This window comes from Petromyzon marinus, chromosome 25 (genome assembly GCF_048934315.1).
Source record: "Petromyzon marinus isolate PM22_M1 ecotype Great Lakes invasive population chromosome 25, UKy_Petmar_22M1.pri1.0, whole genome shotgun sequence".
Classification (NCBI taxonomy): domain Eukaryota; kingdom Metazoa; phylum Chordata; class Hyperoartia; order Petromyzontiformes; family Petromyzontidae; genus Petromyzon; species Petromyzon marinus.
Window position 1 is genome coordinate 3930376 of NC_133691.1, and position 16024 is coordinate 3946399.

General features: G+C 46.2%; 1 protein-coding gene across 1 annotated transcript in view; it reads right to left on the reverse strand.

The window, feature by feature from the left end:
* Nucleotides 1–16024, reverse strand: part of LOC116945960 (plasminogen-like) — a 77836-nt gene that overhangs the window by 40343 nt on the left and 21469 nt on the right. Inside the window, exons 5-8 of the mRNA XM_076069636.1 lie at nt 14086–14251; nt 9917–10186; nt 6574–6674; nt 1754–1854 (exon numbers count right to left, since the gene is read on the reverse strand). Of these exons, the coding sequence (XP_075925751.1) occupies nt 1754–1854; nt 6574–6674; nt 9917–10186; nt 14086–14251 (638 nt within the window). The remainder of the gene's footprint in view (nt 1–1753; nt 1855–6573; nt 6675–9916; nt 10187–14085; nt 14252–16024) is intronic.

Sequence of the window (16024 nt, forward strand, 5' to 3'; positions counted from 1 at the left end):
TTTGCAGCAGCAGCCACTCAAGTCGTGTGGCATGGCATTTCTAGAGCACGTCTGCTCTAGAAAGTGGACATCAAAAAATCCCGTGACATCATTGACAGTGGCGCATCGCTTTGTCTCGGTGTCAGGGCGGAACTTTTCCAACACTCAGATGTATCCACAACTCACCCATGAATCCTACCCTGTCGGGAGCTATCACACTCTGTCGACACTGCCAGATGTTTAACCATAGCCCCAGAGGCAGCGGGTTAAAATATTCTTTGGTGGAGTTTAAATATATTTTTGGGGGGCTGAAATAATGCTTTTAAAAACTATGAATGAAAAAGAATCAATAGATTTCAAAAAATTAAGGAAAGGTATTTCTGAAAACGTAAGAAAGCAAGGTTTACACGAGCAGGAGACGTGGCAGACAAGACCCAGGCAAGGGCTCCACTTCACCAATTGTGCTCTTTCTAGTGGCGACCTAACACTGTCACGCAGAGTCTGGCTTCAAAAGGTTTTCCTGTAAAGGGCAGTGTTCGAATGTTAGAGCTGCTAAATAGGATAGAAATGGGGTATGTCCTGTAATCCGAATGCTCGGCCGTCTCGCACCGGTTGACTGGAGTGAGCCTTGACACTCGTTCTGCGTAAAAGGTGAAGAATAAGTGCAACCAGTGAGGATGGAGTTGAAAACTATCCAATAAAAAAAAGTCATTTTAGGTTGGCCTTGACCAACTACGCCTCTCATACTCGGCATCTCCTCAATACAACACTAACACAATGCAATTTGGTTTTGTAAACTGGCTATTTGCGTCTGCAAATGAAGACGCTGTACAAAGAGGGCGGTAACATGCTTCACCTAGAGAGTTTGACAGAGAGGAGCTTTTAAGGATTTTTTTTTAAGCAGGGAAATGATGGGTGGAATGCTACAGGCTAGAGGTGGAGTTGATTTGACGCTATCGCAGAAGTACAAAATTCAGACACTTCACAGGCAGAGATGCTCACAGAAGATAAAGAGAAAGGTCTTGAGCCTCGGCTTCCATCGTGGAAAGGATCTCGGCAGAGGACACTGCCAAAGGAAGGGAATTCCAGATAATAAAGACAGCAGCAGAGAATGAGCGCTCTCCCATTGAGTGAAGATTGAATCAGAGTATTCCTTTACGAAAGCCCTTCATTTTGAGCGCAGAGAGCACGTGAAGGGGAGTTAGAGGGAGATGAGAGGAGTGAGCCCGGCAAGAGCTGGTCCGTGGAGGAACTTGAAAATGGTTTTGGCGATCTTGAAGCTGACTTGGCAATGGGTTGGGACGTAGTAGAGTGACAAACGAACTGGGATTGTGTAATCTCAGGATGATTTTGGGATTTCAAATTTGTAGGAGTTTTAACGAAGTTTCAAGATCATTTTCGTGATGTCAGGTAATTTACCTCGTGTTTTATTTGTGTCTGTCATCAGGATAGCAAAACGGCTGTCACTCAGTGCCACGGGGAAACCAATTTTAACGGGAAATCTGCGGAAGTGATGCCATCCGAGCAATGCCGCTGCCAATCTCGGATCGTCAAAAATGTTTCTCATCGAGGTCTGATTTATTAATATTTGTATTCACCTAAAAGACTTTATTTTTCAGATATGTTCACTTTTGTCAATTCAATGAACCCGGGGAGTACATCTCTGATGCGATCTCGTCGTTGGGCGCAGACGGGAAGTCTGCGGGCAGCATCGTGGGTATATTCGCGAACGAAGGCTGCCCAAAGTGGCGGCAGCCTCAAATGTTCTGCTCACTTCTTCCGAATGCAGTGCGCCGCCGTGAGAATCCACCGCGGGTGGATGAGCGATGCTCCGCAAATTCCCGACCTGTAATTTTTGCCCGGGCGCAGAGAAGCCTGCAGTGGGAAAAGAAAACAATTCATTGAGAAGGGGTTTATTTCTTGTTGTTGTTGTTGTTACGTTAGATCACGTAAATATAAATGGTTCGTTAAAACCACCACCACCACCATCCCACACAGCGGTACACTTAAACAAAACGTGCCAATGATTTACTACGTGTTTTGGAGAATAAACCCACATTTACAATTTAAGTAGTACGACGTTTCGCTGGTGATTACAACCAGCTTCATCAGGCGAGTTGCCACAATTATGGGAAAGGATTTATTGTTTATATGTTTTTTTTTTACTTTACAACTGCATGTTGACAAGTACAATATTTGTATTTATGTGAGTCTGAGTGTGTGTGTTCGGTAACCAGTGCGAATGCAGTACGTGATCAAAGCGCTCTGTGTTATCGTGGCGGTTAGAATATCACAACGGAACTCAGGTGACCCGGTTCACGATGCAGTGAGCGTGCCGACCGGTCCATACACGTGTGACTGCATACATGGCCTTATACGAGTTGCCAAATAATACCCGCAAATGCATCTTCGTTGGGCATGTCTGTGTCAAACATGGTCCAATTGTTTTTTTTTTAAAGACCCACAAGTTAATCAAACGGTAGAATACATAGCAAATCACCCCCCCCCCCGCCGCGCCCCACCTCCACACAAAAATAGCGTTGAGACTCAGCTAAGCTATCTCGGGTAAGTAACCTTTATTATTCTCATAAAGCACGTGGCTCTGACGCACCAGGGAGAATGCATTTTAAGAACTGGAAGCAATGGGAAGGAATGTGCTCAACGAACACGCGGGCATTAGTATCGATCCATTGTTATTGCGTTCATAATGCCTCCCCTTTGTGTCAAGCTTGCATAGCTGTACCCGTGCCGGGGCTGAATTAATATCCAATTATGGTGCAAAGTCACAGCAGGACAAAACACCGACCGGCCACGGCGGAGAGGGAACCTGCGAGTGGAAAAATAATAAAATATCCCTGCACAAGGCAATGCCCGTTGCCGTATTACTTCACTATAAAGGCTCGCAGGGCTCGGCACACGCACACTTTATTAAAAATCAGGGTACACACACTCATCGACTCTAAAAGGGGAATTCCATTTATGTATACTGCACTAACACAGGTCACAGGTACAGCATCCCCCCCATTCACTGCCTGACGGCACGCCTCCCAAGGCCGCCTGCTCGTTCACTTCAAAAGCACTTCAGTGTTTCGGGGAATACTTCTGGAGGAGCGGTGATTCAACAGTGAATTGTCCTGATTTAGGGTTACAATTCATTGGAGTGACTTTTTCAGCCACGAGTGGCTGCATAGGTTACTCGAAACCCACTACATGTAACCAATCACAGCCAGCCATGATCAATCCACTGCTGAATGAAGGCCTCCCCAATTGCTCGCCATCCCTCTCAATTGCATCTGAGCACGGACGTATCGCTCCTTCTCTGCGCTGGACGTCCTCTCGGGCGCATTGCCTCCCTTACCAACTAAAAGTGCCGAGCCGGCGTTTTAATGTCGCAGCGAGGCGCACCAATGACAGCCGCTCCGTTTTGCATCGGATTCCCTGCCCGCGTGTATTAAAGCATCCACTGGCCTTGACTACAAGCATATCACCTTGAACGTGTGCCCAAGTTCATTTACTCGAGTAAAAGCTGAGCGGGGATTAGCCTCGTTAGTACGGAATGTAAGCATGGATTTAAATTTTAATGATGAATTCCAAATTTGATGATGCATTTGAATTCATAATTGTACGTGTCCAATTGCGAATTTAGGAGTTTGTGTTTTCGACGCTGTTGCTGGATTGGTCGATGTAAAGAAAAGTAACTTTGGCTTGGGCAGAACACGTCGCTGGAAGGGATAATCTCTGCTGAGAGGGAACGGTGGCATGGAGTGCGCCCAATAGTGCGTTCTTGGCTCGAATTCTAAACTTGAATCTGGACCATTCATCGAATCACCATGAGCCACATCATTCCGCCTTATTCTGGTTTCGTGCTTGGATAGGCGACAGTCACGGAATACCAGGCGCTGTAGGTTTGGGCTGTGAGGTCGCAAACATATTACAGTGCAGCAGGAGAATTGGTGCTTGGAGACATTTGTGAAAGGTGCATTATAAGCGCCAATATTACTTCTTAAATACTTCTGTGTGGAATTTCACCCCATTAGGTAATACTATTTTCTCCGACACAAAGCCAAAAACTCATGAGTGGAAATTACAGGTTTAACATGTAGTATGCTTTCGCGACCAATGTATCCATAAGAGGTGTTTTGGGTTAGATCGCGTAAATATAAGTGCGGCGTTAAACCCGCCACCACCCGACACAGCCAATTAGTAAGGTTTGTCACGTAAACAAAACGTGCCAATGAGTTACGAGTTCAGCACGCCGTCGTGTTGGAGAGTAAACCCAGCCATCCGAATGTATCAGGATCTGCCCGAGAACGAGCCACGGCACTCAGTGATGTAGTATTCCTGGGTAAATAAAGGTCACCATTGTGTGTGGTTAGCTCGTCCCTGAAAACTAAACTTCAGATCAAAGCAGAGCACGAGCGATGTGCGCGTTGCCTGCTATGTGACTAATGCGGCAGCAAATTTGTCGATCCAATTCCGCATAAATCACCCGACCACTACAATGCAAACGATGTGCACGCTCACTCGCTCGCTCGCTGTGTAACAGTTCTAAAGCCAATTAATAGTGTCACTATTGACAACTGCCCAGGACCCGTTAGTGTGTCACGTATTGATGCCGGGCAAACCCCAAAACAAAACTTTCCAACGGCCGTGTGAGTTTTAAAAATTGTCTGCATCGAAGCTCGAACCTAAGATTAACTGTGCGAGCGGAGATGGCGAATGAAGTAATGAAGAGACAGTTGAATTCATCTCTTAGGAAATTAACAGTGCGAGTCAAAGATGCGGGGTTGCGTGGGGGGGAGAGTTTGGCAGAGGTTTGATCAAAATGTAATTTAATGCTTGTTTGTTTTTTCATTTGTAACATCTAGCTTAAATGATTTTCATCAAATACATTCTCTCTTAATGTGATTGAAGTTGCAAAGCGAAACATAATTGGACAAACCGAGCACAGGCGCATATTCCACAGACCTCACTGACCTGGACCGAATCATAAAAAAATAATCGCGATCGACCTGGAAGATGACCAGATTTACTCAGTTAATTTTTTTTCTAAACGCTCACGTACATCACTTGCTGGCACAGAAACGTGCACACATGACCTTTGATGAAATGTGGGACCATTAGGGCGAGCGTATGTAGAAATAGTCATTTTGGCTTCATCATGATGCATCGGCAGGTTAGGCGTGACATCATAATATAGCTTGTGTGCTCATCTACATAACATATCCTCTGTGTACCTTCCTTCGTGTGTGAGTCTAGCAGAGATGTGTGTGTGTGCGCGTGTAGTGATGGTAAGAGGTGGTGTAGCGGTGAGCGCGCTATGCTACGAACCCGGCGATCCGAGTTCTATTCCCGCTCAAGGCAAACCACCAGTGACGATTATCTGAACCGGTGGACATCCCCTAGGTCGACTCACCCTCAAATGAGTACCTGGGGTGGTGTGTAAACATCGCCACTTGGGAGACAAACGACGGCCAGGCGTGGTGCTGGCCACCCACTCCATCGTGCCGGCCTTCATAGGCGCTCGCTTCCAGCACTTGCCCCAATAGTCTGTTCAGCCTATACGGGGGATGTTTGTCTTTGTTTCTGTAGTGATGGTGTGTGTGTATCAGTGGTGCAGTGGAATTAAGTATTCGCAAATGTGTCCTCACACACAGCAGGAAGGTACAACTCCCATCATGCCTTGCATGCATGTCATGTGACCACCACATTGCATGTGCAATGCTGTCAGCCTAGTTAATCAAAATAAACGACGAAAATGTGGCCATCCCGTTGGGCAGCAGTGATGAAACAAAGAGAAAACTGTACATGCGTTTTGTCCTCATTAGGACTCATCAGTAGAGTAAAGTCATCAATGCACAGTGGTTAGCACACTCTTCTACGAACCCAGAAACCTGAGATCTATGCCTGGCCATGGCAAACATCACTGGGAAGTGGTGTCAGAACCAGTCCTGGGCCTCTAGATTGACTCAGCCTTAAATGAGTACCTAGTCTTCCACGTAAACATAACAGCTGGATATATAGGTGTGCACAGGCGGTGGAGGCCACAATACTCCCTTCGGCGTTGTGTCAGTCTGAATAGGCGCTCGCTAACAGCACTTTATCAATGGCTCGTTTTGCTCAGAACAAACTAAGGACTTATTGCAAAAATAAGTGATGTACCGTCTATGACTTTTGACCTTGGTCATCAAGCCATCACCAAAAAGATAACCAACATTATAATCAACCACGATTATTCCACTGCTGGATGAAGGTTCTCCCCGAGTCATCATCGTGGCTCGTGATGACTTGGAGAGAAGAATGCCTCAACACGTGGCCCAACCTGGAATACCGCACTCGGATGTGTGGAACAAATGAAGCTGTTTGGGTTGGAACGGTAGGGACCCTAGAACTGTGAAAATATCCGCAGACATTTGCTCATACAGGTTATCCCTCGCTCTGTGCGGACCCCCCGTTTGCGTTTCTAATCAAACTTCGCCGCGTCGAGCGGTTTCGAGTTCACTCCGCGTGAGGCCACGCGGTCGGACGCGCTGCCACATTGGCACGCGCTCCGCGGCAGGGCGCCTGCCGAGTGCGCGTTGGTGACGGACTCACCATCCAGGGCCAGGAGTTGGGATGCGATAATTCTCCGCCGACAATCCGCCCCAGGCCCGTGCTCGCGAACACCGGCTTGTAGTACGAGCGCCCACACGTTTCTAAAACAGCGCGGCCGTGAAGGACAGGGAACAGCGGCACGTGGGTGGGGGGCAGATGCAGCTTTCCAGACGGCGGAACTCGAAATAATTAGCAGTCAGCATTTTACCCCACGCAGATCAATACCCGCGAGCGGTTCAACAGAGCCACGCTAGGGCTTACATTTTCAAAGATCAATGGGATTTTCTCATTGTGAGCGGTCACCGGTACACACCGATGCAGAATTATGCGTGCGCTTTTTCGTGGAATATTAATGCTTGAGGTGTAGATGGTGATAAAACCTTGAAGCACAGTTTGCATGCATAAAATACATATCAACATTTAGGCATGCCAACGCAGAAGCATAATACAGTCAGTATATACATTTACAGGCTCATGGGGCAAGTGTTGTTAGCGAACGCCTATTAAGGTGTGGGGTTTCGACAGTTGAGACGCTTTGAGCGTGGGTGTTGCTCAATGCTCAATCAGCCCAGTCAGAGTTTAAGTTTGTTTTGTCTGGTTTCATTTTTCATGTAGTTTATTATTGTTTACTTCATCTGAATCTGATGTTTATGGATTAAATGCTTGCTCTGTGCTGCGTCTTGAGAAGCTTATTTTGTATTTGTAAGATATAAACATTCAAATAGTTGTGAATATTATTGTGAAGCAGAAGTTTACGCGTCGCTCTCTATGAACCCAGCGACCTGAAATCCCGGCCACAGCTCACAATGCCGGACGGTGATATCAGACCGGTCCTGGGCTCCCCCTTTACTAACCCAAATGTGACCAGCGTGATGAAGTATGGTGGAAAAAAAGCTACTCGATCGAGATTATACAAAGCAAACAATCGGCCCTTCTAAAAAACAAAAGTTGATCCAGCCAAGAGCAATTTTTAAAATGTGACCTGCGTGGTGAAATATGGTTAAATTATAAACACTGCCCGACATTATGTGATCGGGTTTATACAGGGTGGCCCAAAACTCAGGACACTGGCATTACAACATATTAATTGTTGATTACTTAAGTTAATACTGTATTTATAATCATTATTAATCTACGTTTCTTCTTCCTGTGAGGTCGCCTCAAATCGTCTGCAAAACTCAACCAAAGTACCCTGAATTAATTGAGACAAAGCATAAATTATGCATGTTCAAAGATTACAACCCGTAATCTTAAAACAAAAATCCTAAATACATTTAAAAGGAGAATTCATGCATGAATTAGTGTTAATGGATCCAGTTTAAACATTAGTTTAAATAAATTATATAACCCTCTCTGATTCGTTGAAATAAGTATAATAACCCAGCGAATCAGAGCCCCCCTTCTGCAACAACAAAAAAACACTTGGCAGGACTCTCCTGAAAAAGGCTTCCTTGGGTTAAACGAGCGTGATAATGAACTCCGGTCATCCTCGCAGCAGCGGCTTTTGGCTCGTCGTTGAACAAAGTCGAGTCACTGCGTCGTACGCTTTCAAAATGCGCTTCTGCAGCCGTCTGGAACGCTCTTTCTTTTGATGTTAGGAAGCCACTGGAGCTATGCAGTTTCAAATAATCTAGATTGAAAACGCATTTCTTAAAAATATCTTGGTTGGCTACATAGATACAATGAGTGGTCATACAATCCTCATCATCGAGCAGTGGGGAGTGGCCCTCTTGAGTGGACAGCTGTGAAAAAGAGCTTCTTAGCTCGTCGGATTTCTCCAGGATAAATAAAGATTCTGATTCTGTTTCTGGAAAAGACAAGGATTTCCTGAATAACTAAATGGCATGATTGTTCCAGTAGGGTACCTGGATGATTGCCCTATGCATGAACACCCTTTGATTGGTTAAACACATCTACACATGCTCTTTGGTTTTTTCGGTAAAGTCACGTAGGTAAAATAAAATAAAGGAAAACAACTAAATTAAATCACGACGTATCGAGCTGCATTTAGATGCCATATAAATGTTTTTAAAAATTGATGATTTGACTGGGAAAATGAGTGACGCACAATTATCAGAATATTGATTTAGACTGAAAGAATCCGATGGGCTATCAAGCTCTTTTTAACAATAGGGACGGACTCGAACGTCACAACAACAAACACAATAAACAACAACACGTGATAGGAGTGCAAAGTACAAGGTAAACAAATAACCCAAACACAAATACACCAACACTTAAACCATCCCCATCCTGCCAGTCAAAGCCCACTGAGGTATTACATTATTTTTTCAGACGCGACTTGGCCACAAATGATAGCTCAACAAAGCAGCCCATCATTTGGACATTTATGGCAACAAAATAATCTAAATAGTGTCAATGGCTGTTTCTAGCCGGGTGAGATAGCGAATTGAATTAAACAATTCAGTTTGAACAACTGGATGCGACTGACAGGAGTATCTCGTGCAAAGTTCTTGAGAAATATCTTGAGACTTTGTATCTTTATTTAGACTGCATGAATCCGATGAGCTATGAAGCTATTTCTCACAGATGTCCAGTAGGGGCGGTGTAAGGAATTCACCAACAACAAACAACACGGAAAACACAACAGGAGTGGAAAAGATAGAAGAGGTAAGCGAGTCACGAACAATAAATAAAAAGCGTAGATGCTGCTGGCATAAGAAACTCCTGCCGATGTTTCAACACGAAATGCAAGCTCAGGCACGACAGCAAAACAGGAACAAACAGATATTCTTGGTTCTTTCGGTAAAGTAACGCAAATAGAAAAACAATATAAAGTAAAATTAATAAAAAATAATAATACAATCAAATAATAAAATGAAAAATAATAAAATTTTAATAATAAAACCAAAAATAACACAATAATAAAAATAGTAAAATAAAATAAAAATAAAAATTTAAATCAATTGAAAATAATAATAATAATAATAGGACCGCTTTATATTTTTTATTGTTTTTTTTGCTTTTATTATTTTAAATTTATAATTTTTTTATATTTCTTATTTTTAATTTTATTTTAGTATTTTTATTTTACTTTTTAAAAACATTACATTTACGTGACTTTACCGAAAGAACCAAGAATATGAATTCCTGCAGTCACGAAAGTTTTAAGTCAAAATTTAAGAACAAACACAGTCCCATACCACACCAAGGACAACAACACGCAGTCCCTCAATACGACGGCAGAAAAGGAAGCGTAAAACGATCGCCAGTGATTGTCGATAACAAACGCACAGCGAGGCGAGAGCGAAAGACTGAGACAGAGACAGACGCCTTTCAAAAGTCCGTAGCCTTTGTTGTTGTCGCAGCGTGGTGCACTCACTGCAATGAGCTATGCCGCAGTATTGCCAGCGGGTGGCGCTGTCCGTCGTGTAGCACCAGGGTCCCGCGAGATCCCCGTCCGGGTTGCGGCAGTAGCCGAGGCTCAGGTCGGCGTCGGTGTAGTTCGCGGGCACGAACTGGTGCCGGTGGGGACTCTGCGAGGCCCATGCCTGGCACGTCTTTCCGCCGCTCGTGACGGCCTGCGCTCCCCGGTAGCCACGCGAGCCGAACACGCAGTCCTGGCCGAACAACGCCGTGCTGGGCAGGGTGTCTGCATTGGGACGGGCGAAGGGGTTAGTTTGTTTTATTAATTGGGGGATAAACCAAAAAAAAAGGGGGGTAGGTGGAGAACTGAGAATGGGGGCGGGGGGGGCGTCGTGAATGTTGTGATTTTGAGTTAGGTGTGGTGGTATCGCCCTCGGCACAGGTAACGTGGAATTTCCATCGCTGGCTCCAGAGCTGTTAACAGGAGACGTTGCGCCGCCTTTAACGCTCAATCGAGCAGAAAAATACTTTTTAACTATTTTGCATGTATATACCGTTTACATGATTGATATGACTTGTGGTTTATAGACGCAAAAAAAATCACAGTCTGATGCTGAAAAGTCATTAGTTTCGCTTTGAACCGGGTACAGACTCAGCGAGATAGAGTTATGGTCTAACGCCCATATTTTAAAAAAGAGTGCATTTTTATTTTTCATATTAAAAAATAAACGACTTTATTTGTTGAATATGGACCACTTCTGTATGCTAGGGGGGGAAAGCCCCCACTTTGTCCAGCATGGCAATGTCTCAATTGTGTTGAGAGTTCACCATAGGGACCTTTCGTCTGCAGAGTAAACAACAATCGCTGAGCCATTGCTTCCACCTCAATAAAACACACGTGCCTCGCTCAGATCCTGCCTATACAACTCACTACACACGAGTCTAGCACGCGTGACCTCCACTTGAGCACTGGATTTAAATGCATGAAATATTGACGCAAAGCCAACGCGACCGCGAGGCCCATTGCCGCGACCACGCCGCAAATACTTTCGCGCACAAAGAAACAACAACAGGAATCCTACAAACGCCGCATTTGTTACGGGAAAAACGAAACGTTCGGGTTGCAGTGAAGGCCACGAGGCTCCCCTTCACGCAGCACTCCGACCAGCCCCGCCGCTCGGTGGACGCACAAGCATCGTGCTGCGGTAGAGCCGCCTTGCTTTATTCACGCTCTTAAGGTTAACGATCGTTCGTGGGCCGTTGCTGCCAAACCCCAACCCCTTGAGCCATAGCTCCCACACGGGGCGTGCTGATATACGGCAACGCCGGCCGGCCGTCTCTCTCTCTCTGTTTTTGTTTTAAGTGTGGGCGTTCACTTGCGCCCAGCGCCGCGGCGATCAGTCACGTAATCGAATAGCATCGATCGCCCCGCGGATCAATTCCCACCATAATCGCTCAATTTGGAGTCCGCGGCCCGTCGACTGCGATGTTGGATTAATCCGCTCGTCTCCCCTTTTATCCGCGATATCTGCTGGATCGTTTGATCCGAGTTGACAACATTTGGAGGGGATAGACGGCGCGATTGAGCTTCGGGCTCAAGGGGACAAAGGGCAAGCACACAGCGCTCGGAAGACCCCCGCCAAATCCCGCGTGTTTGTCTCTTCCCGCGATATGTTTTTGAACTCTGACCAATCTGAATGAAATTTCAAGCGTGGCTCGGCACCGGCAGGACCGTGGCTTGGAATGTTATTTAGATGAAAGAGTCGCAGGTAAATGTCACAGTGCTCCCAAGAATTGCGACGAAAGTGGTTATTGGCACTTGCGTGTATGTGTGTGTGAGAGAATGTGTGCGCATGTGCGCGTGATGTGTCTGAGCGAGCGGCAGTGGAGCGGATAGCACCACGATGCGAGATGAACCCGGCCACCCGAGTTCGATTCCCGCTCACGGCCAACACCAGTGACGATTATCTGAACGGGTTCTGGGCCTCCCCTAGATCGACTCAGCCTCAAATGAGTACCTGGTGCTGTGTGTAAAACATCGCCACTGGGGAGACAAAGGCGGCCGTGCGTGGTGTTGGCCACCCACCCCCTCGTGTGCCATTCCGTGCCGGCCTTCATAGGTGCTCGCTAACAGCACTTGCCCCAACAGTCTGTTCAGGCTATACGGGGGATCTTTGTCTTTGTGAGCATTGGTGAAGTGGTTCGTGCATTGCACCACAAACCCGGGGGTTGTTGTATGGCACTGGTCACTCAGGTTCGATTCCTGGCCATGCAGAACACAATAAATCACTACTATCTCTGAACCGGGCTTGAGTCTTCCCTAGGTCACCTCAAGCAGAGTGAATACCTGATGGCGTAGGTTCATCGACATAAATCTCTGGGAAGAGAAAGGCCACAGGCCATTGGTCATACTCCCCCCATTGGTATATGCAATGCTGACCATTTAAAATCATTCGTATGAAGCAAATGCAGCCGTATCTCAACATCTTACAGACAAGAGCAGAAAGCCTATGAGATCAAGTAACCTATCCACAATTGCCTAGCAACAGGCCTAACTCTGCGAATGAGCCTCTGGCATGAAAATAAAACTAAAAGTGGTGTTGAGTTTGTCGGCTATAACAAATGCTGCATAGATCCATATTTGCATTGGCTGGCAGACAAAAAAAACTATTTTAATAAATGCTTCATCTATCACGTTTTGCGGCACGGCCTTGGCGCATTATATAAATTGATGTTTTATGTATAGAGGCCGACTTTTGCTTATCCGTCTACAACTGTACTATCTGCAATCTTCCACGACAGCGCATGGAGAGTAACACGTGACCTTGTGCCCCGACACCTCCAGCGCCTTCCACCAGAGCCTCGCCTTTCCCAGCGCCGTCCCTCTCCTTAACGAACTAAAGCGTCTCTTCCATTTAGCTGCGATAAAAAAATGGCTTAAAGTGCAGCCCTGCGATTGCTTTCCCGTGCTACTGCTCCACTACAGGGAGCATTTGAGAGTCCCCTCTCGCAGGTATTTTGGTCTACTCTTCCACAACATCCGCAACCCGCCACGAACGGCGGTGGTGCAACATTTAGGCTCGATGGGTGGACAGAGGCGGTGAGATTCACGAAACTTGCACCAACTGTGTCAACTGCCATGCCAGGAGATCGAATCGATTGAGTGCACACAACGGCAGCATCTCTGACTAGTGTTATCATTGTGATTTTTTGTTGTTGTTACGTAAATGCAAAATTTCAAATCATCTGAGTTGCTCTTGGCAGAGCTCGGCGCTACGTCATCGTGTTTTTATTTCTGATTGTCGTAACGTTAGCAGATCGCTCCTCTTTACTTCGACGCAAGTTTTTTTTGCGGTTGTGCTGTATAGCTCTCCAATATATTTTCGGGTGATGTCTGATGTTTTATAAAAAAAAAATATTATGATAATTATTCATCATTATTGTTTCCCTCCACGCGCTGACGAGTTTTTTCGGGAACTCAGTGAACAAAGCAGCTCACGTTCTGCAATCGATAGCGAGTTGACCGGCATGTGTGAACAATCGTGCACGTGTGAGCGTGGGGGGGGGGGATGGAAGTGCAGTGATTAGTGCCATGCGCTATGATCCCGGTCACCCGAGTTCGATTCCTGCTCACGGGCAAAATCAGTGACGAATAGGTCGATTCAGCCTTTAAAGGGTGCCTGGTGCTGCGCGTTGAAACATCAACACTTGGGAGACAACGGTGACCGTGTGTGGTGCTGGTCAAACCACTCGCTCGTACTCCATGCCGGCCTTCATAGGCACTCACTGACAGCCCTTGCCCCCGACAGCCTTGTAGGCTACACGGAGGGATCTTTGTCTTTCTGGGTCATACTGTGGGGAGCATTGGCGCAGTGGTTAGCACAACGAGCTATTCGCGGCACCTGTACCTGAACCGGTCCTGACCCACCCCTCCCCTAGGTCGACTCAGCCTCAAAATTATTGCTCTGGTGCGGTGTGTAAACGTCGCCACTGGGGAGACAAAGGCGGTCGGGCGTGGTGCTGGCCACCCACCCCCTCGTGTACCGTTGCAGCCTTCATAGGTGCTCCCTAACACCACTCGCCCCAACAGTCTGTTAAGGCTACACGGGGGATATTTGTCTTTGTGTGTGTGTGTGAGAGAGAGAGAGGGGGCGCATTTCGTGCGCGAAAGCTTCGGCCCCGCACCGTCCACCACGGTGACGAACGACAACCAGAAGCCGCGCGACTCCACCGTCGAGTCGGAGGTGAACGCCACGTGCAGAGCGGCGCCGGAGGAGACGACGTCAGCCGGCCGCTCGCCGCCGCACGCGCTCAGCAGCAGCGGGGACGACGCGTCGGGTCCGTCGTACACCTGCCAAACCACCACCACCACCACCACCCACCCGCCGGCGAGAAAACGCCATGAACGTGGTGAACCCTGATAGAGGTCTACGTGTTAAAATGGTGAACCCTGTTGTCATGGCTTTGCCCTTTCGCTCTCTCGCTCTCTCTCTATCACTGTCCTATGTTGTAAGGGGGCCGCCGTGGCGAGATGTTAACTACCTCGCCTGGTAGGCAGGAGGTCGTGGGTTCAATGCGGACCCTGACCACCTGTATATTTGGAGTGTGTGTGTCTCCGTCTCCCCGTGGTCGCGTTGATTTTTTTCCGGGTCCTCCGGGTTATCCCTCCACATTTAGAAACATGCGTTTTAGAGTAATTGGCTGCTATACATTTCCACATGATAAGCCAATTCGAGGAGCTATAATTTGTGGCCAGGTCGCCTCTTAAAAAAGAGCTGTGTAGCTCAGTGGGCCTGACCTGGTAAAATAACAAGTTTAGTTTGGTTTAGTAATGGGTAACACAATTTAAAAGTAAATATACTGCTCCACAATTGGACCAATCGGGCAATGTGTTTACTTTCACTGTATACTTCCTATTATTCTGTAACTTCATATAGAGCTCTCACAACCCAGCTGCCGCTCCCTCTCCTCTTTTAACTCGCTCTTGTTATCTCCCTTCCACTATCTCTCTCCTCTGGTGTGTTCCCCCACTCTTGCCTTCCCTGTCTCGAGGTAAAACGATTCATTTATCCCCCAGTGACTCGATGAATTGTCACGATTCGGGATCGCTGCTATTTAAGATTTGACTTCTTTTTTTAACACTGTAGTTATTGTAGCGGTCACAAGTGGCTGCAGAGCTCACATGATCCGATTACATGCCACCTATGTGCAATGGTTAAGCAGACATTATAAACAGGAGGAACTATAGTACTTTGCATATGCGATATATATTCTTGACTGATGATCATCTTGACTTATGCCGTTATAAGGGGAAACATTACGTTGGAAAAAATAAATAACAACGTTAAAAGTAGCGCACTGAAATGGAAGTATGTTGAAGGCGAGTGAAATGGATTTCTTTGAAACTAACAAAAAACGAAAAACATTCGTCAATAACACTGTGGCTTCAAAAGGGAACTTTTAAAGGTAGGTGATGTTTTGGACAGTGCCTCTTCTTCACAGCCCATCGACAGGAGGCTAGAGTTGCTTGTGCACCACTGGCAACGCAGTAACGCCAGATAATTAGTGTGGTTTTAACAGAGTGCTTTGCTTGGCACACCACAGTATCAATTCTATTCTTTCGCGTGGCAGTATGTTCACGAGCGAAATGCCAATGTCGAGGTCTGATAGCCACGACTTGGCTTCACAGTATCAATAATAAGTAAATATTTAAACGATGCTACAAACTACACTCAATTACAAACCCACAGTACCAGCACGGCGAATACAGAGACAAATTATGTGGAGATCCAGGAGTTCCCAAGTACAATTAACACAAAAAAACACACACATTCGTCAATGGCACTGCGGTCTTAATAGAACAAAAAATACATTTAATAGGTGACGTTTTAGAAATATCTATTTTTTCAGAGCACACGGATGACGCAAATGATTTATAAAGCTTTGAAAAACGGCCACCGCCTTGAACGTCACCTACTTTATATTTTGTGTGTTGAGTTTGTCAGTTGATGCAATATAATGTAACCTGACAACTAAACTGTAACAAAAAAAGACGTGACTCGATAGCCAAGCACACTACGCATACATTTAAATAAGGTCCCTTACAAACGTACCTTCTTTGAAG